Below are 27,132 nucleotides of genomic sequence, written 5' to 3'. Positions count from 1 at the left end.
CCCAACCCCCCCAACTCCCCACGAGGATACCAGACGCAGTGTGAGGCTGCAGGTGCTGGCGGCACTCAGCGGGTGGGAGAGCTTCCAAGCCCTGGCCTCATCTTTCCCCCTCCGTGATTTGGAACTTTTTTTTTTTTTTTTTAAGGTAAAGTGAAGCAACGAAATCATTACAGCGGCACCAAGCTTGGAGCAAAGCCCCAGCTGCCTGCGCACCATCCTGAGGACCTCACCCGGGATGCAAGCCCACGGGGTGCCAGTGGAGCCCCAATGGGGGATGCAGTGAAGTCCGCAGGGGGATGCAGCATCCATAGAGGCGGCTGCAGGGGGCAGCGGACAGGAGGACGCGCAGGTGCACCCCGCAGGAGGATGGGATTTCCAGGGGCGCACCTCGCAGTGGGGCTCACACGGGGCTCCGGGGGCGCAGCCGATGGAAGGGAGACGGCCACCAGTGTGGGTGCCCGTGCCCGCCGCTCCGCATTCCCGCACCGTCCCCGCACGGCGCATGCCTGGGGCAGATGCCGGCCGGTTCCAACCGGGAGAGAGCGAAGCTTTTCGGGTCCTGCGAAGAGGAGGAGCCCATCTTCCTCCTCCTCTCCTTCTTCCTCCTCGCTGCGCATCCCCCCGCCTTCTATTTCCCCCAGGAAAAGTTATAGATCGGGGTACGGGGCACGGAGCCGGCGTGGGGGGCGGATGTGGGGCCGCATGGGCTCGGGGAGCACTCAATGCGTGGATGGGGTGGGGGGGAGCCGCGCCGCATGAGTCACCGCGGAGCGCCCACGCTGCGCCGCAGCCCGCCGGGACGCGCATCCCTCGCACCCACCCGCGGTCGTGTCTGCCCGTAGGGCTCCGCGCATTCGCAGCGACTGTTCCAGAATGGGAACACGGAAAGAAAGAAAGAATGAAAGAAAGCGGCGTCCCCGTGCGCGGACGCAGAGGAGAGATGCGCAGCCCGCGGGAGGAAACCGCCCCCCGCGCAGGGACGCGCCGTAGTAATTTGCAAAGGGGCGGCGCGGGTGATGGGGGTGGGAGGTGGGCAGGCGGCCCGCCCCCCCCGATCACATGGCGACCCCGCGCAGCCAATGCGGGGGGTTCTCGGACCCCGAGGACCCGCGGCCCCTCCGCCCTATAAATGCCTCTCCAAAATGCAGCGCAGCTCCTTTCTCCCGTCCCGCCCGGTTACGCTGCTCCGCGCCCCGCGCAGCTGCCCGCGGGTCTCCGGCCCTGCACCGCGCTCCGCACCTCCCCCCTCCCCCCCCTTTTTTTTTTCTTTTTTTTTTTTTTTTTTTCCTTTCCCCCTCCCCTTTCCCCTCTCCCCGTTTTTCTTCTCCTTCCCTCCCCGTGCCCCGTTTGCATGCATTGTCTGTCTCCCAAGATGGTTTGTGAGACCAAGATCGTGGCGGAAGACCATGACTCAATCCCGGGAGCCAAAAAAGACACCATCATTGTTTCTTCCTCCCAAATGTGGCCCACCCTCTCGGGTTCCCCCTCCTCCCCTCCTGCTCCCCTTGGTACCCCCAAGGAAGAACCCAAACGCGACAACGTCTACATCCGCGAATTCCACCCCTCCGAACAGGAGGTGGTGCGCCGCATTTTCTACGAAGGTATCATGGAGCGGATCCCCAACACGGCCTTCAGAGGGTTAAAACAGCAGCCCCTCACCCAGCTGCTCTACGCGCTGATGGCGGGTGAGTAGCAGCTCCGCTCGGGGTCCCCACGGGGACGCGCGGAGTCGGGAGAGCCGCAGCCACGCGGAGCCGCAGCGATGCGGAGAACGCAGCGCATCGCGGCGGAGGGAGAGGGGGGTGGTTTGCGCTGCGCGGGTTTGATGGGCGGTGAGGGGCTCCCCGCGGAGGTTGCGCGTCCTTGCGGTTTTTCCGTGCTGGCGGTTCAGGGGGGTGGGGGGTGGGATGGGAGCGGTGCGCGCATCGCAGCGCGCAGCTCCGCAGCGCGCAGCCCTGCGCACCGCGTGCAGCGGTTGCTTGGAGACGGCCGGGCCCCTCCATCTCCGAGTGTGTGTGTGTGTGTGTGTGTGTGTTGGGGGGGGCGGGGGGTGTCACCTCCCGGGGGTTGCAATCTCAAAATGACCCCTGCAAGGTGCTCCCACCTCCGCAAATAACCCCGCGGCCCCTTTTGAAACCCCGCTTTAAAATAATAATCTGTGCCCAAGCTGCCCTTCCTGAAAGTAATGATGTGAACTCCTCTTCTGCGTGAATAATAATGTAATAATGCATGTCCCCCTCTGTGAAAACGCGCCCTCCACCCCAAGGCTGGGTTCTCAAGCTATTGGTGGTTGCAGGTGACCCCTCAAGCTCTGTATTGGAGAGGGACCCCTGGCAGTAGTGGGGTGGTGGGAAACTGGTACTAAAGGGTTCCCTCCTCCAGGAGCCCCCTAGGCCTTGCGTGGACCCTCAGCCCCAAGGCTGTGCCCCTCCCCAGCAGCCAGTGCTTCCCAGGATGGAAGTAGTATTGCCGCAGTGCCAAACACATGGCTGCGGAGTGCCGTGCCTGCAGCACAGCCCACCCCCAACTGACAACGGGGTGCAGGGGGTGCCCCCAGCAGCCCCTCCTCCCCTCCCCCGGCACTGCGGGAACACTGAGCTGCACTGTCACTTAGCACCACTTAGGGAGGATTGCACCATTCTCATGTGTGAGCTGCAAATGTCTGTTTTGCTCTGTGTTATTTTTTAATATTATTTTTTTAAATGAGTTTGTATTCCGAAATCAACACTAAATTCTCTTTTCTGACAGGTGTCGTTTATTTCTCTTCCTTATCTCCATAGTAATGTGCTTTGTTGTGACCAAGTCCTTCCTGCTGACCTGCTGCTTGCCCGTCTTTCTGATGGGCATGAGGTACTACTTCAGCAGAAAAGTTATCCTCCACTATCTCGATTGTGCGCTGCATACGGACATGTCTGATATCGAGCAATATTACATGAAACCGCCAGGTGAGTGTGAGAGCCCGGGGCTGCCTTCCCCCCAGTGGGGACTGTGGCTGCCCCATGCTGCTGGCACCCTGTCCTCTTTGCAGCAACACTGAGCACAGCTCTAAAGTTGCCAGAATGCAGCTTTTAGGACATGCCAAGCACAAATCCATGCTTTTTTTTTTTTTTTTTTTTTGGTGTGTGTGTCCTTAAGATGTTTAGTCATCCACATCTGCAGGCAGGCACTGGGGGCTGTGCTCTCCATGCTCGATGAAGGAGCTGGGTGCACCCCGTGTTCCCTGAGCTGGGGGTTTCTTTGCCCCCTGTGTGTATCAGGGAGTGTGGGCAATGGAGAATGCATGTGTTTTGTCGTATTATTCTAGAAGAACCTTCCTTTATGCAAGTGTTTTGGAAGAGGCATAGATCAGGTACGTAAAGGGATGTTGCAGGTGTTTGACATATGCTTTCATCTGCTTGTTACACAAGTGCATGTGATTGAAATCATAACATCTAATGTTTAACTGTTAAACTGCAAATAGCCCCTACATGATTAATAATAATAAAAAGAAGTCCCTTTGCAATTTGTTGGGGAGAACGTGCCATTCCCTTTCTGTAGGTGTACATCCATGCTAAGAGCCAGAGCCGTGGCTCCTCTCTGGGGTGCCAGGGGCTGTTATTGGGGTTGGAGGTTTGCGCTGTGGTTGTACTGTGCTCCTGGGGAGCGGGCAGGGTGAGGTGTGCCATTAATCATTTGCTCTCTCAGGGTACCACTCATTGGTTTCTCCACGTGATGTTTTTCGCTGCATCACTGCTGTCCCCTCTGTGGCAGGCCTCTTCCTAGGGATCATCTCCTCATTGGTAATAAAAGCCACGAACTTTTGTTCTCCTCACTCCTAGTGTTGCATCCATCTAAAATGATGCTTACCTTGTAATAAAAAACTCAAAATGCCTTAACAGCATTTCCTTTGGATGTTGTATCCTATTGTAGTGTCCATCTACATGGGTTATATTTAATTTCCAGTGCCTGTTTTCATGACAGCAAAACGATGTGTAACTTGTATGTGTCCTTAAAGAGCTCAATATTCATTTAAGCTGTTGTCACAAAAATAAACAGATTATGGCTTAACCTTTCCGAATCTGTGCAGTGAGGTCCAGCAGTGCACGGTGCTGGGGGAGGAGAGCTGAAGAGAGCAGGAGCAGCAAGTGTAAGCTTTCTAGGTGTCTGAGCTGCATCTGTCCCTGCAGCCTGAGATGTGCATGGCCGCAGATCGGGGCGTGCTTACACCAGTGTTTGTAGGAGAAACTCAAATGAAGAGTTGGAAGTGCCCCCACTTGCATCACTGTGTTGACAACATGCCTTCCAGCCATCGGCATTGCTGCTTCTTGATACCTAACAGGGCTGATTTCAATTTCAGAGGAATGTGTGGGCTTTAATTTTTGACAGTGTTTAATCATGTGTAATTAGGCTTCTGCCATGCTGTAAAAAGCAGATTTATGGGACTGCTGGTGCTTGTGAAGGGTGCCGATGATAGTAGCATGAAGAAAGTTGGAGTCATAATTCGGTAAAGGCCAAGAGGAAGCAGCTAGGACTGCTCCATCCATGATGTCAGTGCCTGTCCATGTGCTCTGAAGCTACGTGGTGCAACCTGCATGAGGCACCAACTGGCATTCTGATTGTTTATCCCCAAAATGCAGCAGTCAGATTTCTGCCCTAAAAGACAGAAGCGTAAATACAGATGTCTCCAAAAGCTTTGAGTTTCTTGCCTTTCTGGCACTGATTTCACTATCTATTGAAAGACACTAAGAACAGGCAGTGTTGTGCCACATCAGCTCCCCATCCCTTTGCAGAGGATGGGAATGACAATAGAACAACTTCCAGCCCCAGGTTTTTCTCTTACTGTGATAGCTGACAAGTTAGCACTCAGACATGAATTATTACAACAGGAACAAGAAGGGCTCCTCCTTGCAAGTAGTGCCTGTTGTTCTTACTTAGATATTACTGAAAGCTTCCTCAGTCAGGTATTACAGAGGAATCATAGAGTATCCTGAGTTGGAACAGACCCTTAAGAATAGTTGAGTCCAACTCTTAATGCTGGAACAAGGGCCCAGTGAGGCTGCAGGTACTCAGAGCTGGGCTAGATGAGGCAGAGTGAACAGCCTGGTGCGACTTCAGGCAGACAGAGGTAGAGCTGGGGTGTGGTGTCAAGGTCTTGGATCGCAGTGTTGGTTTTGGTTTTACTGAGGTATTGCTCTCAGCATCTGTGCCACAAAGAGCTGCGTGTGGTACCCAGGTCAGTTATGTTGTGCAGAGCATCCACAGCAAACTGCCCTCTGCTCAGGGGGAGGAAATGGGTTGCTCCTGGTGGTTCTGCCAAAGCATCTGTGTGACCCAATCTGTGGGTCAGCTTAAGAGCAAAGGCTGAAAGGACAGTGTGTAGTGGGATATTGGGAACACCATGCTTCACGAATTAGTGTTACTTGCATCAAAGTATTATTTTCTTCTGCAGTTTTCTGACCCACCAGTCTCCAAGTTAGTTATTGTCTTGAATTTCTCCAACTGGGTTTTGTATGAACTTAAAAGCATGTGCTGACAGCAATTTTGCTGAAGTACACAAGCCAAAATTTAAATATTTGTTTGCTCTTGTCCTCCTACACTTGCACCAAGGATCTGGCAGAACGTTTGGGCAGAGTTCAACTCTAAGCCCAAAGGCAGTAGATTGACTTGAAATTGGTGTTGACTTCAAAGGAATTGTTGGCGTTGAGTTCTGTACTGGATTGGGATCTTAAAACAGAAGAGTGAATGGCCCAATCTTCCCCAGCTCTTTGTTAGCTTGCATTTCTCATTTTAAAGTAGCACTTACTGGAATTTATCTTTTTCTGCATAAACTCTTAAAAAAGGCAATGGGGTGCTAAAAAAAGAAGGAATTGGATAATGGGCTTAATTGTCAACCAGAGTAACTTGGGTGCTAGTAAACAAAAACAACAAAAAAGAAATTAATTTTAAATAGAGCCCTGCCTCCTGCATTTCTCTACGCAAATAAGGGAAGCACAGCTGGAGCTTCTTTTATGGTCTGATGATTTTGACGACTAATCAGTTTTACAGCATCTCTTCAAGCTTCTGTCACGGTGGTTCTGTGTATGTTTGCAGCAGTTTGTGTTTTGGAAAGATTCTTGGGAGGTTGAGGTCTCTGTTGGAGGGCTGATGGAAACCAGAACTCCTTGCTTTCAGTGCAAACCCACTGCTCTCCTGAATGAGCAGAGCTTGGGTAGATGAGCCAGCATGTTTTTCTGGGGTGGTTTCAGCCCTTATCTCCTGTAGCTGTCTGTCTTGCCCTTCTGCTGGGTGTCTCTGCAGAGGGATGTGTGAATGTGTGCGTGGTGGTAGTGCAAAGATCTCCTTGTTGCAGAAGCTGACCTTTGGTGGTGTTTGTGCAGAGCTCAAGCAGGAGAAGCAGAGAGCACGGACAGGGGACCTGGAGAGCTATGGCTGCCAGACCTGGTGGAGGGCTGAGGACATCTGACTTGAATAAGGCAGAAGGTGAAACTGAAGGGATTGCTGCAGGAGATGTCAGGTTGCATTAAACATGCCAGTCTGGCGGCTGTGATTTTTGGCATTGATTACTCTGTGGTGGTGTGAGCAGGGTTGGAGGGAGCAGTTCTGCTGTCTTCAGTGAATCCCCATTTTGGGCTTTCTCCTTGCCAATTGGGCTCAGGGAGTCAGCCAGCTCAATGGGCATGTCAGAGAGGGCCCTGTGTGCTTCGAATGGGGAATGGTGTACCTCTGTTCATCTAGTCCAGGCTGGTGGTGAGCAGAGCACTTCTATTTCCATTGTCCCCAGGTACATGATGAATAGATTAATCCTGCACGACCATACTGGACTTCCCTGAAAAAAGGATGGCTTATGAGAATTCAGTCCGGGCTGCTCTTGGGTGGTACGTTCAGGTTGGATATCAGGAAAAATCTCTTCTCTAAGTGAGTGGTAATGCATTGGAACGGTCTGTCCATGGAGGTAGTGGAGTCGCTGTCCCTTGAGGTGCTCAAGAAGAGGGTAGAGGTGGCACTGAGGGACATGGTTAAGTGGGCATGGTGGGGATGGTTGGTGGTTGGACTAGGTGATCTTAGTGGTCTTTTCCAACCTGAATGGTTCTATGGTCTCTCAGCTGAACCCACATGAGGTATGTCTTGTTCTTGGCAGAGACCTTGAGTTTGTGTCCTTACCTCAAGATTCCAGTTGAGGTGGGGGCAGAGATGATTTGTGAGGAGGTAACAAATCCTGCTAGTTTGTTTCCAGGCATTTTTACCTTTGGGGTATTTGGGTGAAGAGCAGCAGGTATTTTAATTGTTCTCTTGGACTGGGCCTGCTCATTGAGTTTCCATGCTGGAGAAACAGAACTGATATCAGATGGGTTTAATCCAGGAGCACGTGAGGAGATGAGCATTATGAAATTCCAAATTCATTCAAAATTCCAATTCCAAATCTAGGGGAGTACTGGTAGGAAGAGTCCCCTTTGGCTGGAGCTTCTTCACCAGCCATGATACCTATTGCTTGGGTGTGCATTACACTTGCAGGCCACCATTTTGGGGTGCCAGGCTGGTGTGGGAATCATGAGGAGAATATAGGAACCACCTTGAGAAGAGCCCTTGCTCTGGGAGGTGTAGTTGCTCTGCCTTACAAGGTGGGACAACGGCTTGGGCAGCCCTGATGGCTGCTCCCCATGGTGGGATGGGAGGCCTGGGGCTGGGTATTGGAGTACACCCCCAGGCACAGAGCCCGACCCTGCAGCCCAGTTCTTCCACATTCTGAGGTAAGGCAAGCAGCTGAGCAGCCAGATAAGCAGGAGGGATGCTGCCCACTGATAACATTGTTTTGAAAGAATAGAGCAGCTCAAGCTTTGCAAAGCCAGGGCTTAGTTACCTGACGCCAGGATAGGGCTCAGGGCTGCTGCTTCCCAGTGTAGGAATGTGTTTTGGAGGGCCTTGCCTTGCTTGCCCATGCCTGAAAGGCAGCTGGAATTTAAGGCTTCCCTATCTCCATCACTTCTTGCTGGATCGTACAGCACCCTGACCTCAGGCATATGTCAAACCCCTTCACTGGCTTTTGTGGATTGGGATTTTTAGGGATTTTCTCAGACATGCTTCTCCTCATGGAGAGCTGGGGAGTGCAGCCTGGGGCATGGAAGGAAACCCAGGAGAGAGTCTGTGTCCTGAAACACTATTTCCTAGCTCTGCTCTCAACAGAACCTCCTTCCAGGTAACTGTAGGGAGCAAGAAGGTCTCTCCTGAGCCTTCCAATTTGCTCCTTGTGAAACCTGCCTCTTCAGATGCGATTGGTATTCTGTCCCACGCTCTCATATCCATCGTCTCCTCCTGTGGCCGGCTGCAGCAGAGACCTACCATCCAGGATGGGCCGGACACCTTGCTGTGCCACTTTCCTGGGGCTGAGTGTCCCCAGGGTTTCCTCCAGCATGTAAGCAAGCGTGGGCAAACCCAGGGCTGGCTCTGCTCCACCCTAGCTGGTATCACAGCTGGCCCCAGCCCTGTGCTGATAAGCACTTGGTGGGGCTGAATGAGGGGAAGTGACACCAGAGTCTTCAGAGTTTTTTCCAGTTTTAGGGGTGCTCAGGCAGTGCACATCTTCTTGAAGAGCAATGCTGTAAGCCAAGAGTTTACCACGGAAAAATTGAAGTGTCCTGATCAACAGAGCAGCCTGAGGGTTCAGGGCTATGGTACAAACCTAAATGGGATAAATGCATTGATGGAGAAGCCACTGCAATCTTGCTCCCCCTTGTTCCTTTTATTTCTTTATTACTGGAGCAGGAGCACATGTGCAAACCCATTCCTCAACATGCATGTCCATGGGACAAAAATAGACCTTGCTTCAGATCCAGCTTTGGCATGTTCCTGTGTCAAAATGAGATGAAATTACATTTTCTAGTAAATTTTGCAGAGTGCTGTAACCTATATATTTTTCCCTTGCGTTAAAAAAACTCTCTCTTGAGGTATCCCTAATTGATGTGGCTGTCAGTTTGTGCAGCAGTGTTGAGTTTGTAGCCATCCTTGTTGGTTACAGTGCTGCTGGAAGCAAGCTCTGCATGCAGGTGTTTAAAAACCCCAATATGTGCAAGTGCTTTTAATTAATCTATGATGTGAGAAGTAGTAAGTTGTGCAAATTGCACATCAGCAGTTTATAGGCACTGTTAACTACTCAAGAGCATTGAATGTGAGCTGCGTGGGGACTTGTGAGCATGAATAGAGTAGCAACATCAGGCGTTCTGGTTTTGTCTGGCTTAAAGTAATTTCTTATGTAATCTCCAGTGTTGGGTAGTTGTGTACAGCTTCCTATGACTGTCTCAGTGAATAAACATAAGGAGGAGTATGGAGTTTTCTCTGTGAGTTCATCTGTGAAGTAGTGAGTCTCATTTAGGATGCTCAGTGGCTCTTCTCTCACTTCCTTCGGAGTGGCTGAGATTTAAAGCAATTACCCAAAAGTGTGTTTCATCTTAAGGTTTTCAAAGGGATTTAAACTCAGTCTTTGCATTGAGTGCCTAAGTAGTGGTGAGAGATGGAAAAGTCCAGAGCTTTGAGCTGCTCTGATGCTGAATTTTGGATGTGGAGCATGAGTTGAAAACTTACTGCTGTTAGACTAGATGATCTTAAAGGCCTTTTCCAACCTTCGTGATCCTATTTCCAAGCACCAGAGGCACTGCTTAGCCTCTTAGGGATTTTAGGAGTGTCTGTGATCCTTGTGAGCACAGCCAGGTGCCCAGATACTTTAGGAGCTATCAGTAGGCTTTGCTCTGTATCTTAAGGTTTCTAAGGCATAAGTTGGTTTTTTGTTTGCTTGTTTTAAGAAAAAAATACCAAACAGGTTTTAATGTAAAAGCCAAATACATGGTTTGGTTGTCAAAAAAACAGAACCCTCCAAATTTGGGAGTGGATCTCTGAAAATGGGCCTATTTTGTCTTCAGACTTAAATCTTCTTGTCTCCGAGTTGTGAGGCTGGGATTGCCTTTCCCAGCTCTGGGCAGGTTGGAGGTCAGGATTAGCTGCTGCCATTGGAGCTGGGAAACTGTTCCTGGGGATGCTTGCTGCTATTGATGGGCATGGCAGAGCCCACACCTTGTATTGGTAGTGAGATGCTGAAGATCTTTTAAAAATAACTGTGTTTTGTGCTGCTCCCTGCTTTCTAAAGGAGTGACTCTGCCAAGTGCTTTGCTGGTGTGTGGCTCTGCAGCACACTGAGTGATGCTTGGCCTTTGTTGTTTCTGCATCCATGAAATGGGGAGCTGCAAAGTGTATTTTTAGGGTTATTTTTATTGTTACCTTTTCACTCCCCCTCAATGAAGCTGAGGAATCAGGTTTTTTTTTTCTTTTTTTTTCCCCCCCCTGACAGCTGGCTAATGAAAACAGCCTTCACAGGAATCCAAACACAGCAGAGTGTCTTGCTTAGCTTCTGTTCACAAATCTATCATTTGTAACTGGTGCCAATAAGAGGATTTCTTTCTTTCTTTCGACAAAGGCACAGTGCAATCATCAGGAAACCTCTGCCATGCCTTTATTAAGGCATCACAGCCGGTTTGTGCTGGTCTGGTTAGAGACAGGTGTGTGCCATGGTGTCTGTTACGGATGGCTTTGAGCCATGCGTTTATAAGTAGCCTGTTGACCCGCGGGACCCCAGCGATCAATTAACTATTTATGAGAGCACATTCTGTATCATTGCTTGCCCTCTGTAATTGCTCAGAGGGCGTTTTTTTACGGAGCTGAAGGTGTCATTGCTTACAGGATAATTCCAAAATGTTGACCTGGAACTCCCTGTGTTTGATGCCAAGTGGGGCTTGGGTTTTAAAAAGAGGTTCTGAGAATTAAAAACTGCTTTTCAGAATAGCTACTGGGAAACACGTATTGCAGGTGTGGTTTTTTAAATGGTGGTCTTAGATAGTGCTACGTAAAACTGAACTTTGAACAGAATAAAAGCAAATACAGAAATGCAGTGCATGTCTTGTGGTAGGGTACATTGCTTGAAGTGGTAACTTGCAAATAATACTTTTGTCACTTGACATTTGCTTGCTGTTTGTAGGATTTATTCAAGTGATAAAGCTGAAAACTGGAGTTTTTATGAGGAAATGATTTTTGTAGTGAATGTTTTGAAGTGAACTTATTACTTTCCTTGTCAGTCAAAAGTGTAGGTTTTCAAACAGGCTGAAGCCAGGTGTATTTAAAATAAAAATTGCTGATCAGAGTAGAGCCCGTGTTCTCTCTCATACGTCTTATGGGTTATAAAGGGCTGTGGTCTTTGCAGGGTATTATGAGGTACACACAGAGTCATTGCTGAGACCACCTGCATCTGAGCCCTGTTTTAATGATGGAGCCCTCTTTAATGATGTTTTAATTTTGTAGTGGTTGAGGAGGTGGTGCTGTGGGAGACCTCTGGAATCCCGGTAGAATCACAGAATCACTAAGGTTGGACACCAATGAGGTCATCAAGTCCAGTCACCCTTCCGTCACCACCGTACCCACCAAGCCACATCCCCAAAAACAGTGGTCCTGTAGTGATGTGGGGATGAGCTATGAGCAGGATTAGTGGCAGTCTGGATTGCTTGTGTATTTACTTACCTTGCTGAAGATCTTCAGTGAATTCATGACAGGAGTGTGACTTGTTTTGAATTGACAAAAACTTTGTTTTAAGCACACTACTTGCCTGGATTTATTCTCCACTGCAAGTAACTGCTATATGAACTGCTCCTGTGCTTCATTACCAACATGTTTGAATCCTGACTTGGAAACCAGAGGTGCAGGCTGATTTGCTGTTCTGCTAGTTGAACTGAGGTCCTGGACCACCTGGCTAGGCACAGCTCCTCAGTGTGCTCAGTAGACATGTACAATGCTACCAGATCATAACAGTGGTATGGGGAACTGACTGTGGCTTTTTGTTTCCTTTTGTCTTTTTTTTCCTTTCCATGCTGCCACCATTCTGCATCCCATTTCTCCTATCTTGTGTCAAACTGCAATGCTTGCATTTTTTCTTCTTTGAATCCCACTTGGCCCTCTCATCCATCCTTGTGCTGAACTCTCCAGTGGGTTTGTGTGGGTCAGTTCTTGCTTCATTTGTCACTTGTGGCAGATCCCTAAAGCAGCAGTCTACACCCAGCAACTCCCCTCCTCCTCCCATTGTGTTTTTAAATGTGCTTATGTCCGTTTGCTTAACTGCATTCTATAGGTCCTTCCTTCTCTTTCTTAACGTGCCATTCAGATATCTGCATGGTGAGCACGAGCATTTATTTTTGTTGGTAGAACGCTCAGAATAACAGAAATGAGAAAACAAACAGAAGTCAGCAGCACAAGGATATTGTGTCTGCTGAGCTGCAAACATGGTGTGTCAGCGCATAAAGCCATGTGGCAGCGGGGAGAGAACATTTTGCCGGAAGGCAAATGTACAGCCAACAACAGGCTTTCTTACACCTTCTTTAAATCCTCTGACCCACATCACCCCGATCCATATCTGGGTATGTCCTATTGATCTTTTCCACTCTGACTCTTTCCATAAAACCCATTCTGACCATTTTTAATGGGTTGTATGAAATCATTACTGCAGGCAGAGTACAGAGAAAAGTTGTTTCGCTTGCTTAGATAAGGGTTTTGGGTTCTTTTTTTGGAGATTATCTGTTCATCTTCTCTGGAACTAGCTAACAGCATCAGAACCCCATGTAACACTTCCAGTGGGAATCCAGGGAAGGCTTAAATACGCTGTCTTTCAATTTAAAATAATGCAAGTAGTAGAACAGCAAAGAGAAGCTTTTGAAATGGGGCTCTTTTGGAGCAGCTGCTGTTTCCAGCACTAAGCAACTGTAGATGGTGTTTAGATAGAGGCAGAGCAATGAAAGAACGCCGGGTGCTCGGCTGCTGTCTGCCTGGCAGCACTTTGGTGCCTCAGCCCTTGGAGTGCATTGATAAAGTCACTGCTATTGGAACAGCAGTGGGATGCAATTGGTTAAAAGAGGGAGAAAGCAAGTGGGGGCAGTTGGTGTTAGAAGGGGGTGGCAGTGAGCATATGGGAGGATTTTTTTATGTAGCAATCCAAACTTTTTGAAAGGAGTGTTCTTGAAACACCTTTTTGAACTTCTGCCTGTAAAATACATTAGGTTCACTTAACAGCTGTGAAAATACATGTCTGGTCTGATTTTAGAACGTGCAGATGTTCAGAAGATAGCATCTAGCTGTGCAGAGATTTTCATTCAAGAATAAGCCAATCACTGGATTTTGCAGTCTTTTTTTTTTTTTTGAGCCCTCAGCTCTCTGAAAAGCATCAAAGTATCTGCAAGGCTTCTTAAGAAGTAGGATTGTTTTTCGTGAATAACTCAAACAGCTAGGGAGGATTTCAGCAAAATTATTAAATAAAGAAAAAATCACAACAAAGAATCCCCTAACACCCCATATTTACTGAGGCAGAACTCTGAGAGAGCTCAGCTCAGAGATTCAGTGGAGCATTTGCTTTGAGTCAGTCACGTGCTTCTATCCCTTGTCTTTTGTTGGGAGTGAGGAGCACACTGAGGGGCATCCTTCAGCTGAGGTCCATATGTTGTTTTGATCTTAATGGGAAACCTGTGGTATAAATGGGAAGTGCAGTGGCATGGGGTAAACCTGCCTCCAGTTTGCTGTGTGTGCCTATCAATTGGCTGCAAAAGGAATAGGTGATGTTTTCAGGGAAGCTTTTGTATGTCACAGAATCAAAGTTGCTTGGGTTGGAAGGGACCTCACAGATCATGTATATCAGCAGAAGGCAGTATTAGACTAGATTAAGAAGAAATTCTTCATATGAGGGTGGTGAGGCACTGGAACAGGTTACCCAGAGAAGCTGTGGATGCCCCCTCCATGGAAGCATTCAAGGTCAGGCTGGATGGGGCTGTGAGCAACCTGGTCTAGAAGGAGGTGTCCCTGCCTATAGCAGGGGATTGGTACTAGTAGAACTTTAAGGTCCCATCCAACCCTAACCATTCTGTGATTCTATGGAGTTTTTCCAGCCAGGAACCTGTTCTTATTTCATTTGTTCTTCTCTATCTTATCGAGGTTTAATATATTTTAGCGTTGCCTTGATAGATGCAAAAATCTCCCTGGATCCTCAAAATCCTGCATTGCTACCCTGACTGTATGGGTTTGCACCTCTCTTGGCCATGGTTGCTGTGTGTGCCTCATGTGTTAACAGAGAATCCCTTTTTAGCAAGGCTTAGAGCACACATGTGGAAGTATCTGCTTTCAGCTGTAGACATGCTGCCCTGCACTGGTGGGACTGGTCAGGGCAGTCTTGTCTGGTAAGCTGAGCATGTGGCAAAGGTGTTTCTTTTCTTTTCATTTTTGAGATGCAGACGCTCATGCATGTAATTTTCGTTTTATGTTAATGATCACCCACAACACATCCATTGTCTGTGCCCAACCTGACAGATGTTCATGTATTTACAGATGCAGAATTTTCCTTTTGTGCTATGTTCAACAAATGTGCTAATTTCAGTCTGGATGTAGTGTAGTTTGGTGTAATTAAACCCAAGTCACCCTGACCTTGATAAGGCACAGAATGTTGTTTTTAACCAGTGGTTGATTTTTTGCACCTTGGCAGTGCTGTGACTTTACACAGGGAATGGCTTGCTAAGAGAAAATACAAGCGAGGTGCGATGATTGGGGCCCATGGTGCTCCACAGTGGAGTCTGCAGCATGGTGGGATGGAAGGAGAAGTGCTGAGGCTTTTTCAGAGGACCTTTATTTTCATTCCTTACATGCCAGAAAGAAACGATATCTTATCCATACTGTTTTAGTGTCTGGCCTCGGTGTGTAGTGCTCCTAACAGGGCATGAGGGAGGAAAGAAAAGCCCTTCACGTTAGCACAAGCAGGTAGAATGCAATCGAGCAACCTTACCCCAGGGCCATACTTGGTTGTGTTAAGTATAAATCAAACAGTCCTCCAAAGATTAAATATTTACAGTAAATCTAGAAAAATAAAAGATTGGCGAGCAAGAAAGGTGTTATCTGTCAGAAAAATTTGTTGCTTGCTATAGGCTTGAGGAGATCAAGCCATGTACTAGCTGCCTTCAGCCTGTAGTTCGTATCAAATCTGTGCCTTGAACATACTTCCATTTTTTTTTTGTCTTTCTCTATTCTGAGCAATGAACTCTTCAATGTGGTTTCAGAGAGAATGTAACTGCTTATAATGGCTGTTTCACTTCAGTAGATCATTAACGCAGTGGTTGGGGAGGTGTGGATCACCGTGTTAGCAACCAGGCAGGATTCTTGTGAAACTCGGGTCATCTGCAGAAAGAAATGCTTTTGGAGCAGCAGAGCTGTATTTTTTGTTAGGTTTTGGAGAGCACAGTTGTAATTTCTCTTTGCCAGGTGGCATATAATGAAACCCATTCCCTGTCCTTTAGTTCTTGATACCAATCTTGAAGCAGAGGTCCTGCCCTGAGGTCTACAACCCTTCTGGTCAGTGTGTCTGCACCATAAACTACTTCTAATTAGTACTCATAATTATTGCTCATCAGCTGTTGTAGTCATGAGGTCTCCATTCAGAAGCTTTTAAGGGCAGCAGGAACATTTCCTTTTAATGTGCTGAGGGGGAAAGAACGTGTTTGGAGCCATTGAAACATGCCATAGAAATGGTTTTGGCTGAGTATGTGCATTCACTTTGTGATTACAAGTGAACATTTCTAAATCATGCCTTTGGCCTGGCTTTGACTTCTGTGGCATGGGTTTCCTGATGCCCCTGAAAGTAGAAGGGAATGTTGTGGCATTTGGGGCCTTTTTTTTCTTTTCTTTTTTTCTTTTTTTCTGTCGTGTTTTAAAAATGCAGATGCTTTTAGTTTCATCTTACATACAGGTAGGTTGTCTCCCTGTTGAATACAGGAGGCCCCTTTCAGCCTTGTTTTCAACTCTGATTTAAAGAACTTGCCTGTACAGGTAGGGTATTCTGGCCTTATGCATCATTATACCATACCCCACATTTGTGTCTGTATTTTGGGGGTAGTTCACCCTGCTATCCTCATCGTGATCATAAAGACCACTTCCAACCCAAACTGTGATTCTAAGATCATCTAGTTCCAACCTCTGCTATTGGCTGGAACACCTCCCTCTAGATCAGATTGCTCACAGTTCGTACAGCCTGACCTTGAGTACCTTCAGGGAAACTTCCAAGGAGCCTCACCAATGCTTCCAAGGAAGCATTCCAGTGTTTGCAGAATGCTGGGTAGGCTTTGCTACCACTGTTTGCAGGATGGCTTCTCCTGAAGGGTGAGTCACCGTAAAGTTTGTTGACCTCTTTTAGAATGGCATAGAACTTCTCAGAAGTCCTTGTAGAGATCAGAATTGCTTTTGTCATTTAACGTTAAGTAAATGCAATGTTGGTTTCTCCCTTTGCTTTGAAGCATTTGGTGCAATTCCTGTGTAGGTGCATACACTTCTATTCAACTGAAGGGAGGCTTGGCTAAATTTAGGCCAGACGAGTAATGATATATGGCTAAAATAAGATCAATTCTACCCATTTTCCTCTTACGATTTATGTCTGGGCCTACTGCTAAACTAAAAAGAAATCTTGATATTGCTCAGTGCCATTTTACAGTAATGCACCTGAGGTAGAAGCCAGCCAGCAAATAATGAATACTAAAACATTCAATAATTCTAGATTTTCCAGGTTTTTTGACATTTGAAAGTGGAGTGTGCTGCAGTGTAACTCCAGTACCTTTCAGAAAGCAATAAAGCCGTGTAGTGAAAGATTGATGAGAAGATGGAGACCGAGTGCTAGTGATTCCCTTTTAAGAAGCTGGCTTAAAGTGCGATGAACAGCACATTTTATTTTGTAAACTAATTTAACTAATGAGGAGCTCAATGTCAGAGCCGTCATTTGGAGCAGTGACTGGGAAGATACAGACTAGCAAGGCTGGTAGGAGGGCTGCGTTCCTTCTTGCCTTTATACTTCTGACTTAAAACAGCCTAAATACTAAAGCATTGGCTTACCTAAGGTCTGACTCCACAATTTACAGGCTTAGTGAGGATTTTGGATGCATGGGGAACATCTACTCTCAGATTGCTTTAAATATTCTTTTCTTGTTGCTTGGCACAGACCGGTCTGTTCTGCTTAGCCAAGGTGTGTCCTGCTCAGCAAAAAAGAGATGTGCAGAGGATTTCAAGTCTTCTTGTTGCATTTGTTAATATCAGCCTCTGAGATGCACTGGAAATCTGCCTGTGTCCTGTGTGTGGTTTTGGGACAATCAGAAATACCTGCTGGGTTTCATAGGAGGTGCAGGGCCAAACCTGGCTACTTTTCTGAATTCTGGTTGCTGCAGAATGTTTTCTTTTCTGTTTTGCAGTCAAACAAATTCTGTGAAAGTGTAGTTAGTTGCCTGTGTTAGTTGCCACAGATACCTGTGACATAGCAGGAGGATGCTTTTGAGGGCAGGCCAGCTCCATCTGGAAACATGGAAGAGGCACTGCTCAAAGTCAGTTGTCCTATTCTTATTCAAAACTTCAACCTCACCATGTTTTGCCATCTTCATCTGAAACCATGAGCTGAGCACGGCTGCTGTGCTAGACTTGTTGGTGGCATGTTACAACATATATGTTTGAGTCTGAACCCAAAAGTGATTTGGGGTTTGCAGAGATGTTTAGGTCAACCTATAGTCTATAGAATGCTGGCATACCTAAAGCTGGAAGGGACCCGCAAAGGTTATCAAATCCAGCTCCAGGCTGCAGGGAGTGAGGATGAAAAAGAAGGTGGATGGAGAAGCAGTTGTTTGGTTGGTGGCAGCTCATCCATCTCTCCTGGTGCTGTGCACTCGTCGGTGATCTGTCCCTCAGATGCCCCACAAATCAGTGGGTGTCACCCACTCTCAGCATGAGGCCACATGGCCCAGTGTTCTTCCAGCATGAAGCTGTTTGTGTTGGGGTGATGAATCCTGATGTGGTGGGTTGTGTTATTTATGTGAAGGGAAGGTCCCATAGCATTTCTAATTTCATGCATGGGTAATTCTTCTGTGCCCCTGACATTTTTTGCTCCCCCACACCTGTGTCAGCTGTACAGGGATGCTCATGAGTGTCAGGAGTGCCAAGGCAGGACTCTCATATGTCATCCAGTTACCACCACCATAAACTACTCTGAAATGCCATTATTTTGTCAGAGTTCTCTAGGAATGCCTTCTAACTGAAATCAAGTGTAGAGTTATTTGTAGAAGTTGTTAGAGCTTTTTACTCAGCCCTGTTTGAAGCCGGGGGAACTGGAAAGGTGAAAGGGAGAGGAACAAAGGCCTGGAAAGGATGGAGGTAAGAGAGGCAATGCACTGAGCTTTGAGGCTTTTTAGCTGGCTATCTGCAAATAAATCAGAGTAGCACAATTACACAGTGTTCAGTGCAGCATGGCCCCACTGGGCTCCCCCTGCACTACTCTGCTTGGGCTGCCCAAAACCACCCTGGAGCTTCCAGGGCAAATGACTCCAAGGGCTTGTGGTAGCAATGGTGATGAGGAGGTGGTTGGACTAGATGATCTTATAGGTCATTTCCAACCTTGTGATTCTATGATTCTAAATATGTAATGCTCTGTGATGTGGCAGTGTGCTGCATTCTGTCTGTCCTGGTATTCCTGTGCACTGGTGTTGCACTGGGACACAGGATGTCAGTGGGTCATAGCAAAGAGTTTGGGGCATCCTGGTTTTGCAGCTGACATTATCAAGCCTGTCAGTTTTGGCAAGCTTCTGTGTATGATACATGAGTGAGGGACATGGGGAATTGTAAGACCTGCTCTATGGAAAGTGCTGGGCTGATTTTTCTTCTGTTTTTCCCTTTTGCCCCAATTTAATGATGTAGGGGAAGATGTAAGATGGAGATTGGCCCTGTGTAGGATGTTTCAATGTGAGATGAGGCTCTCACTCATCCCAGTGAGCCCTGAAAACACATAAACCTCCATCCCCTCCCACAACTCATACCTGTGCATCACTTTCCTCCCAGCAGTGCAAGTTTGCAATGTTTAATTCTGAGGAGGCTGGACAGAATTCTGTAGGTGTCAGCTTTCTTCTCACTCAGTGTCCCTGGGATCACCTCCCTGGTTTGTAGATGCTCTGAGGACATTGCTCATGATAGCTCTGAGCCGGGGGGGGGACTGCTCACATCTGTGTTATGGTGACATGCCAAATCAGCACTGGAAATCTGTCTGAAATGTGCTTGTAGGGATATTGTGTCTCTCTGGAAGTGAGTTTCAGCAAGTAATTGTGAGCATCATTGCATCTGAAAGAGGGTGAATTTCTCTCATTGTGATTGTGGTGTGAGCTGGTAGCATCATTTCTCTGGGTGTCGTCTCATTCATGGAGCTGCTGGAAAGGGAAGAAATCTGGAAACCAGTGTGCGTGCACACCAAACTTGCACAGAGCAGCTGGGATGGACCCACAAGAATAATCAAATCCAGCTCCTGTCTCTGCACAGGATCACCCAAGCCTTATGTCTGAGAGCGGTGTCCCAACGCTCCTTGAGCTCCAGCAGCTCAGGGCTGCACCCACTGCCCTGGGCAGCCCGTTCCATGCCCACCGCCCTCTGGTGCAGACCCTTTCCCTCACTCCCAGCTGCCCTTCCCCTGACACAGCTCCATGCCGTTCCCTCAATCCCTGTTGCTGTCACACAAAGCAGAGCTCAGCGCTGCCCCTCTGCTCCCTGTGAGGAGCTGCAGCTGCCATCAGGCTGCCCTTCAGCTTCTCTGCTCTGGCCTGAACAAACCACAAGATATCAGCTGCTCTTCATACATCTTACCCTCTAGATACTTCCTCATCTTCACAGTCCTCCTTTGGATGCTCTCTAATAATTCCTTGTCCTTCTCAAAATTATAGCCTCCACAGCTGAGTTTAATTGCCCAGCCTGTGTGAACATCTGTATGTGAGATGACAGCTCGACCTTCAGGAAGTAGAAATGCCAGCAGTGAACAAAGAGGGAGAAGTCTGGTCTGCTTCAGGAGTAGGGTTCCCAGATGTGCCCAGTGTTGAGCTCCCAATGAAAGCCGTCACAGGATTGCCAAACCTACACAAGCTGGCACCAGCAGTTGGCTGTAGCTGATCTTCAGCCCTGAGGAGCAATGAATTTGATCAGATCTGGCTCTGAGCCCTGGGTATCAGCACAGAGGCAGTTCAGGAGTGATGGAGCTTTGCTTCCTCCTGTGGAAATGTAATACAAAAAGTGGCTTCTGGATGCATCTCAGAATGTGTGTGTCAGAGTCTTGTTTTGCAAAAGCAATGTATTGGCATTAAATTCTGCCTTAAGGAGCAGCTGTCCTCAGGCACTGTGGGACTCTAAGAGAGTGGCAGGAACCTGAGCTGTTCAGTCGTATAGGACTCAGGGTGATGGGGAAGGCTGATGGTCTGATTTTTCTGCTCTCCTAGCAGTACTCTCCACTCTTGCTTTTTTTTCCACTTATTCACCAAATTTTGTAGAAGAATTTGCAGCAATATTTATTTTCACCCATCATCCTTGTCAGCTTGTGGTGGTAGAAGAGCTTTGCAGGAGCAGCCTGGGGATTGCACCAGCCTTGGACAGGTGGAGGATGTGCATCCAGCATGGTGCCACTGCTCCTGGCATGGGGATTGCAGCAATGTGTGGAGTGTGAGGGCATGTTGTGCTGCAGGAAAGGGGTGGGTAAATCAGAGCAGTCTCTTTTGGTCCTCAAAAGCTGGGAATTGTCCCTAAATTTAGAGCTGTGCCTTCAGCTGAGGAGCCATGTCTAACTTTCCTAGGTGGATCTTGGCACCAGCTCATTGTTGTGTATTTTTTAGAGCAATTTCACTATCACCATGGCTCTTTTTGAGTACTGTAAATGAAATACATCTTAAGTGACCATCATTTCACCATGGTGATGTCCAAGTTGGCAGCCAGCTGCGTGGTTTAGGTTACTTGCTGATAATTTGCTGTTACTGAAAGACAGACAACAGGAGAGCATAGGAAGATAAGACAGAACTGCTGGTCTCTTGCCATCCCAGGTGTTTTGTGTAGTTTTATGGAGGTAGGAGATACAAAAGAGCATTTGCTTTATCTTACAATGTATTTTGTAGTTTTTTATCCTATTATGGCATCTCTCTACATTCCTGTAAGCAGAAAGCTTTTGGAAGAGACTGCCCTGGGTGCCACAAGTGAAGATGTGAGGCAGAAAGGCTGAGGTTCAAGGGGAGTGTGGTAGGAGCACCAAGACAGGAAACAAAGATGTGGTTTGGAGATGGCTTGCAGTGAGACTGCATTCAAGTGGGAAGCCTGGGCTTAATGGTGTGAGCTGGAGTGTATTTGGAGATGCCTGAGGTGCTGACAGCATGGAGATAGAGCAGCTGAAGCTAAATGCAAGACATCTGTGCAGAGCAGCCCTTTGAGCAAGTCTTCTTGCAGGATCAGAAATCTAGAGAGCGGTTTGGGGCAGCATGATTTGAGAAGGCTTTGGATGCCTGCACCAATGGGTGATGGGAGGACGCCAGAAGATGGGGGCAGATAAGAGTAAAGGCAAATGCTGACCGAAATGAGCATCTGAAGGGTGAGCCACAGCCATCAGGGTGTGTGTTTATCTTTGCAGCTGTGATTATTTTCAGATCACAGTTCAAGGGAGTAAAACGTCAGTGCCTGCTATTAATAGTGTTGCTGGCAGCGAGGCTCTTTCTTATTGCTGACAGGTGAGAGGAAGATAATTTTATTTCATCCTGGGTATGAAAAAGTACAAAAATGAGATGGGCTCTGATTCAATCCCCTCAGTCCTGGAAAGATTAGAAGATCTCCTGTAGTCCTTAAGAATGAGGATATGGCTTGTTTTCCCTGGGCAATTCCCTCCTTATCCAGATGTGCTGTGCATGTATTGCTGGAGGAGGAATTAGGTACGGAGCTGCAGCTGGCTAGGATCAGTGAGGAGCAGTGAACCCAGGCAAAAAGCAACCTAAAGAATTTCTGTTTCTTCTCAGAAAAAGTGCTGAGGCATTGGAACAGGCTGCCCAGGAAGGTGGTGCAGTCACTGTACTGGGAGGTGTTCAATAAGAGAGATAGATGTGGCTCTGAGGGACGTGGTTGGAGGGCATAGCAGGGATGGGTCGATGATTGGACTAGACAATCTTGGTGGTCTTTTCAACCTTAACGATTCTATGATCTAATTTCTCTGAGATATGAGGGATTTGCTCAGAGGAGAGAAGCACCAGCCTGAGACCAGCGGTATGCATGGGGATCCCCAGAACGACTTTATGCAAAATCCCTGTTTGCAAGAAGCACTGCTCCCCAAGGAAGGGATTAAATCATCCCCAAAGTGGATCAGACACTGCTGGGCTCGCAGCTTTGGGACCCAGGCATTTTTGTGCAGGCTGGTGGCAGTCCACAGCATAGACACTGAGCAATGAAAGTACTGGGACTGATCATGTCGGTGCGAATGGGAGCCAAATACAACTTGCATTGTTTGAGCAGATGTGTCCTGTCTGGTGCTAATTATAAGTGTTTTATGCACAACACACAGCAGTAGAAGTGCCAGATAGTATTTCTTTTCATGTTGGACTTGAAATCATTATAATTAAGCTTTAAAGTTGTAAGTTAAAACTAACAAGATGTGCGTGTTTGCCTTGGTTCTACTTACGGTGGAGCTAGTGTTTGGTGTGGAGCTGGGCATGTCAGAGAAGTGTGAAGAGCCCCTGTGCTCTGCCCTGGCAGCCATGTTTAGCTTTGTTTTTAAAATAGACAGAAAACCTAAAAATTTGGGAAATGTGCCATTTTATAAATTTTGGAAGTGTTTTGTTGAATAAGCTTTGCTGGCTGATTGGGCGCATGAGCTGTCTGTTAAGAAAGAAAAAGCACTAATGTATGGAGGGAGCAATGGAGGTAGAAGTGCAGATGAGTGTCTTGTTTTGGGGAAGATGAGCTAAGCATCTGAACAGTCACCCCCAGGAGCAGCTGCTGTGCATGGCGCTGGGCAGCAGGGATGGGCTGCTATATGGCACTTTTTTGGGCCGTACCAAGTGGGGTGCATCCGTGAGAGTCATTCTTGCCATCTCTGCTCCTCAAATGCAGGGAAAACCCTGAAACTCTGTTTTTGGGCTATCCCACTGGAGTTGAAATTGGTGGCAGCGTGCATAGGAATGATGAGCAACATGTTACTCAGTTCAGTGGTCCAGCCAGTGTGCTGGAGGGGCATAGGATGAGTGATAGAGGGCTGAAGTTATCGTCAGGTAGTGCACAGTCACCACATGATGTGCATTTGTAAAAATAATGCTGAAGAGCAAAGAGCCATGAGCTAGTGGAGGCATTTGATTTGTGTGCAGAGGGAAAGCAGCTGCTGGTCCTTAGCACTCCTGGGTCTCGTCTGGGGTCTTGTCTGTATAAATTACAGTGTGAGATTTGGGCAAATGCAGGGGGATGAGCGGCGTTGTCACAGTGGTGGCAGAGAGAAGATGTTTTAACTGCTTGTGATAAGTGGGTCAAGATGGGTCCCAGTGTGTTAAAAATTAGCTGTTGACCTACATAGCAATAGTGTGATGATGGCTGACAGCAGGAGCAAAAGCAAGTGTTACTGCTGGAACTGTGCATGGCTGAGTGCAGTGGTGAGGCTTGGAGCTGATTTATCCTGGGTGTTTTGTTTCTGCCCCACTGCTCCTTGGCTGTTGAGCCATGGATTGTAGCCATCTCCTGATGGGGTACCTGAGTCCCAAAGTCACAGCATGCTGAGATCTCCTCTGATCATTCTTCTCCATGTAATGCCACATTCATCCTGTGCAGCAGAACTCCCCATTTTCCATATGTCCACATTTGTCATAGAATCCCTCATTAGCTGATGTAATTGAGTAATGGCTTTCTTGGCTGTTAATTAAGCAGCATCCAAGCTGGAATCACTTTTGCCCTGTGATGAAAGCATTAATCTTCTCAGGTCAATTAAAGACACTTTGTTACATGTTATCGCATCACATGTTATGTGATGATCTGCTTTAGTGATGACCCAAGTAATTCATTCATTTAACTTTGTTTTTCTTAAGCTGTCTTGCTAGTGGAGCCAAACGATGCTGCAATGCTCTGGAGCTGCAGTAGTTTTTAATTTCATTGGCTTTTGTGTTGATTGGCCAGCATGAGCAGCTGGTTGGGATGGGTACCAATGTCCCTTGGTGAGGTTCATGCTTCACGAGTCATTTTGCTGAAAGCCAAGCAAACACATGGCTTCCTGTGCTGTGGCTGGATCTAGGTGTCTGCAGCAAGCAACCAAGTGTCTGTCCAACTGGGGGCTAGGACTCAGTGTGGTGAAAATGTTGGTATGACAGGAGAGCATCACTGCATGCAAGTTGGGATTTGCCCATCGTGTACCATCACAGCTGAGGATCACCCATAGCTATTATGTGCCAAGGGCTGAATATAGCAGAGACCAATGCAGGGCCACCCAGAATAGGGTGCCCAGGTCCATCTCCAAAAGTGGCTTTTGTAGATCTCTATGGAGGCATATTCCATGCTTTATAATTGTTGGTATCTACATTTTGTTTTTTAGGAACTTTATGTATATATTCCTCTGGAAGTGAACGCTTCCTGGCATTGCCAAGGGGAAAAGCAATCTGGGTCTGTGTTTTCAGAGCACTTTTGCCCCTGGGCAGCTACATGTGGTGCTTTGTCTCCCACAGGCTCCTGCTTCTGGGTGGCTGTCCTGGATGGCAACGTGGTGGGGATCGTGGCAGCGCGGGGCAATGAGGAGGACAACACAGTGGAGCTGCGCCGCATGTCTGTCGACTCCAACTACCGTGGCAAGGGGATTGCCAAGGCCCTGGGCCGCAAGGTGCTGGAGTTTGCCATGCTCAACAACTACTCCTCCGTCGTACTGGGGACCACAGCTGTGAAGATGGCGGCCCACAAGCTCTACGAGTCCTTGGGCTTCAAGCACGTGGGTGTGGTTGAACATTACGCGCTCCCGGGGATGACGCACTCCTTGCTGGAGAGAATGTTCTTCCAGCTTCGCTACCACCGCTACCGCCTGCAGCTCCGTGAAGAATAAAACCCAACCACCAAGCAAAAAAGCTATTTTTCTCCTCCCCCCCTCCCAAAAAAAGAAAAATAATAATAAATTACCCTTCTCTTTCTTGTCACCATTTATTTGCCAATTTTGTCTCCCTTCTTGCTCCCTCATCTCATCCTGGCTTGCTCCGTGCAGCCTGGTGGCCCAGCCTTGTGCGCTGGATGTGGTGGGGCTGGAAATCAGCATCCTGCAGCCCAGCCTCCTAGGGACCGACAGAAAGCACAGAACCTTCCCCGCAACGTCACACCGCCACTCTGGTGCGCCCAGTGTTCTTTTTTTCCAAGTGTAAGATAACATAGCGATGCATTCATCATAGTGCAGAGAAAATCACTTGAATGCAGTTTCCAGTATTTAACGTACCAGTAAGTACAGAATATGCATCCATCTTGTCTTTATTTACTGGTAAATCGTTTCCAAGGAAAATGTGGGGGCAGCCCCCAGCCCAACCTGCTTGCTGCAATGCATGAAGAGGAAGCGTGTGCACGCACTCCAACACATCGCACTGCCACCGCGCCACTGATGCTGCACTTTTTTTGGATGTGCCTCATCCTGCCAAATGTCTGAGAGCCCCTCGGCGTGTCGGAACCACCACAGCTCCATCCTCATCTCCTTCCTAAACCAGCAACCAGACTCGATCCGTCCAAACTCTGAGCCCCGATGTAACATAGCCGAAGTGAAGATCAGCCCCATCTATCTCCTGCGCTACCGTCGCCATGTGTGACCTGCAGTCCTGGGCCAGGCTCCGCATGTGACTTTCTCTTTGCTGCCTTTTGGGGTGGGTGTTCTTTTTGTTTGTTTGTTTGGTTTGATTTTATTATTTTTAATTTTTGTTGTTGTTCATTTTTAGTTCTGGCTTTTGCTGAATGGTGTCATTGAGGCATAATGGAGGCTGCAGTTCCTATGGTAACACATTTGCACATTAATGTGTGCACCAACTCCGAGCACTTCAGAGGAGCAATGTGACAGATAATAGCATTTTGGGGAGCTCTGGGGGGTGGGGGGCACGTACTTATTATCTTAACCAGCTGCTTGTTTGATCCATGTAGATGGCCTCACTGCAGCCTGCCATAAAAGGTAATTAACCGCTTTAATGATGTCAGATTTGTGAATTGTACAATGCAAAAAGCAATGCAAAGCAGATCCGGCATGTGTCTGTACCCAGTATGTATGTACAGTGCCTGCCAACTAAGAGTAACCAAGGCTACAGCTTCTCCTAGCCTGAAATATCAACTTTTATAACTTATTTAAACAAATAGCAACTTTGCATGAATTACGTCTTGGGGGGAGGGGAAAAAAAGAAGTTGAGTAGATTTTACTTTTCAAATGTGGCATCAGAAATATAAAGAGAAACACTTCTGGCTGCACTTAATTTGGGGTGGGTGGAGGGGTTTCAGCTATGTTAATACATTCAAAAGGAAAAGCCCTTTCACTTAGTTCCTGGAGGGGAAGAAGTAGTTACTATTTCACAAAGTATGAGTGGGGGGGGGGGAGGGGGAGAAGCTCACGATCAACTCGGAGAGAGGATAGGGGACGTATCAACAGCTCTGAAAGCATCTCTGTGCATGGGAGGGGCAGTGGGAGGGTGGTGCGGGGTCCCATCCCTGGGCAGGACAGCACCAGGGCAGCCCCTTCCCCATGTGTGGTGCCAGCAGTAAGGGGGGAAGGGGCGGAGGAGGGGTGCTGTAGCGTGAGGTTGATTAACGCCATTTCTGTACGGGGCATTCTATTTTTAAGTCTTACTATGCTGTACATTTCTCCTGAAGCTGAAATAATGTACTGTTGGTTGGGGGGTTTTGTATAGTGTACAGAAATGGGCAGAATATTTTCTTGCTGCTTTCAGTGATTTATTAACCTAAGGAAAATAGACAACTATGAAGTGTTAGTGAAAGGGAAAGGAAAAAATAACTCCACAAAACAGTTTGTGCCTTTTTTAGTTTATTTTTCTGTTGCTATATAATCACTGCACTAAAATCTTTCCAGAGGGGAAAAAAAACAAACAACATACAACTAGTCTCTTAATAAGGGAGGAATACATAAAGCCTAAACTGAGCATTAGTTTTGTTTTTTTTTTTTTTTTTTATTGGAGTATTTAATTGAAAGAATGTTGCTGGTCTTATTTCATACCTGTGCCTTTGTAATGAAGCCACCACATCATCCTATCAGAAAAGCCAAACCTGGAATCAATTGCACCAGATCCCACA

The 27,132-nt window shown here is 47.5% G+C and overlaps 1 protein-coding gene across 1 annotated transcript; it reads left to right on the top strand.

The window, feature by feature from the left end:
* Positions 1–1,107: 1,107 nt before the first annotated feature.
* Positions 1,108–25,459, top strand: NAT8L (N-acetyltransferase 8 like). The gene is made up of 3 exons (XM_048942538.1): positions 1,108–1,685; positions 2,781–2,945; positions 24,543–25,459. Exons 1-3 carry the CDS (start codon positions 1,130–1,132, stop codon positions 24,908–24,910), a joined length of 1,089 nt encoding a protein of 362 aa, XP_048798495.1. The 5' UTR covers positions 1,108–1,129; the 3' UTR covers positions 24,911–25,459.
* Positions 25,460–27,132: the final 1,673 nt, after the last annotated feature.

Source organism: Lagopus muta, chromosome 4, assembly GCF_023343835.1.
Source record: "Lagopus muta isolate bLagMut1 chromosome 4, bLagMut1 primary, whole genome shotgun sequence".
NCBI classification, from domain to species: Eukaryota; Metazoa; Chordata; class Aves; order Galliformes; family Phasianidae; genus Lagopus; species Lagopus muta.
The sequence above is the reverse complement of the archived record's forward strand: the minus strand, read 5'-3'. Positions and strand labels throughout refer to the sequence as shown.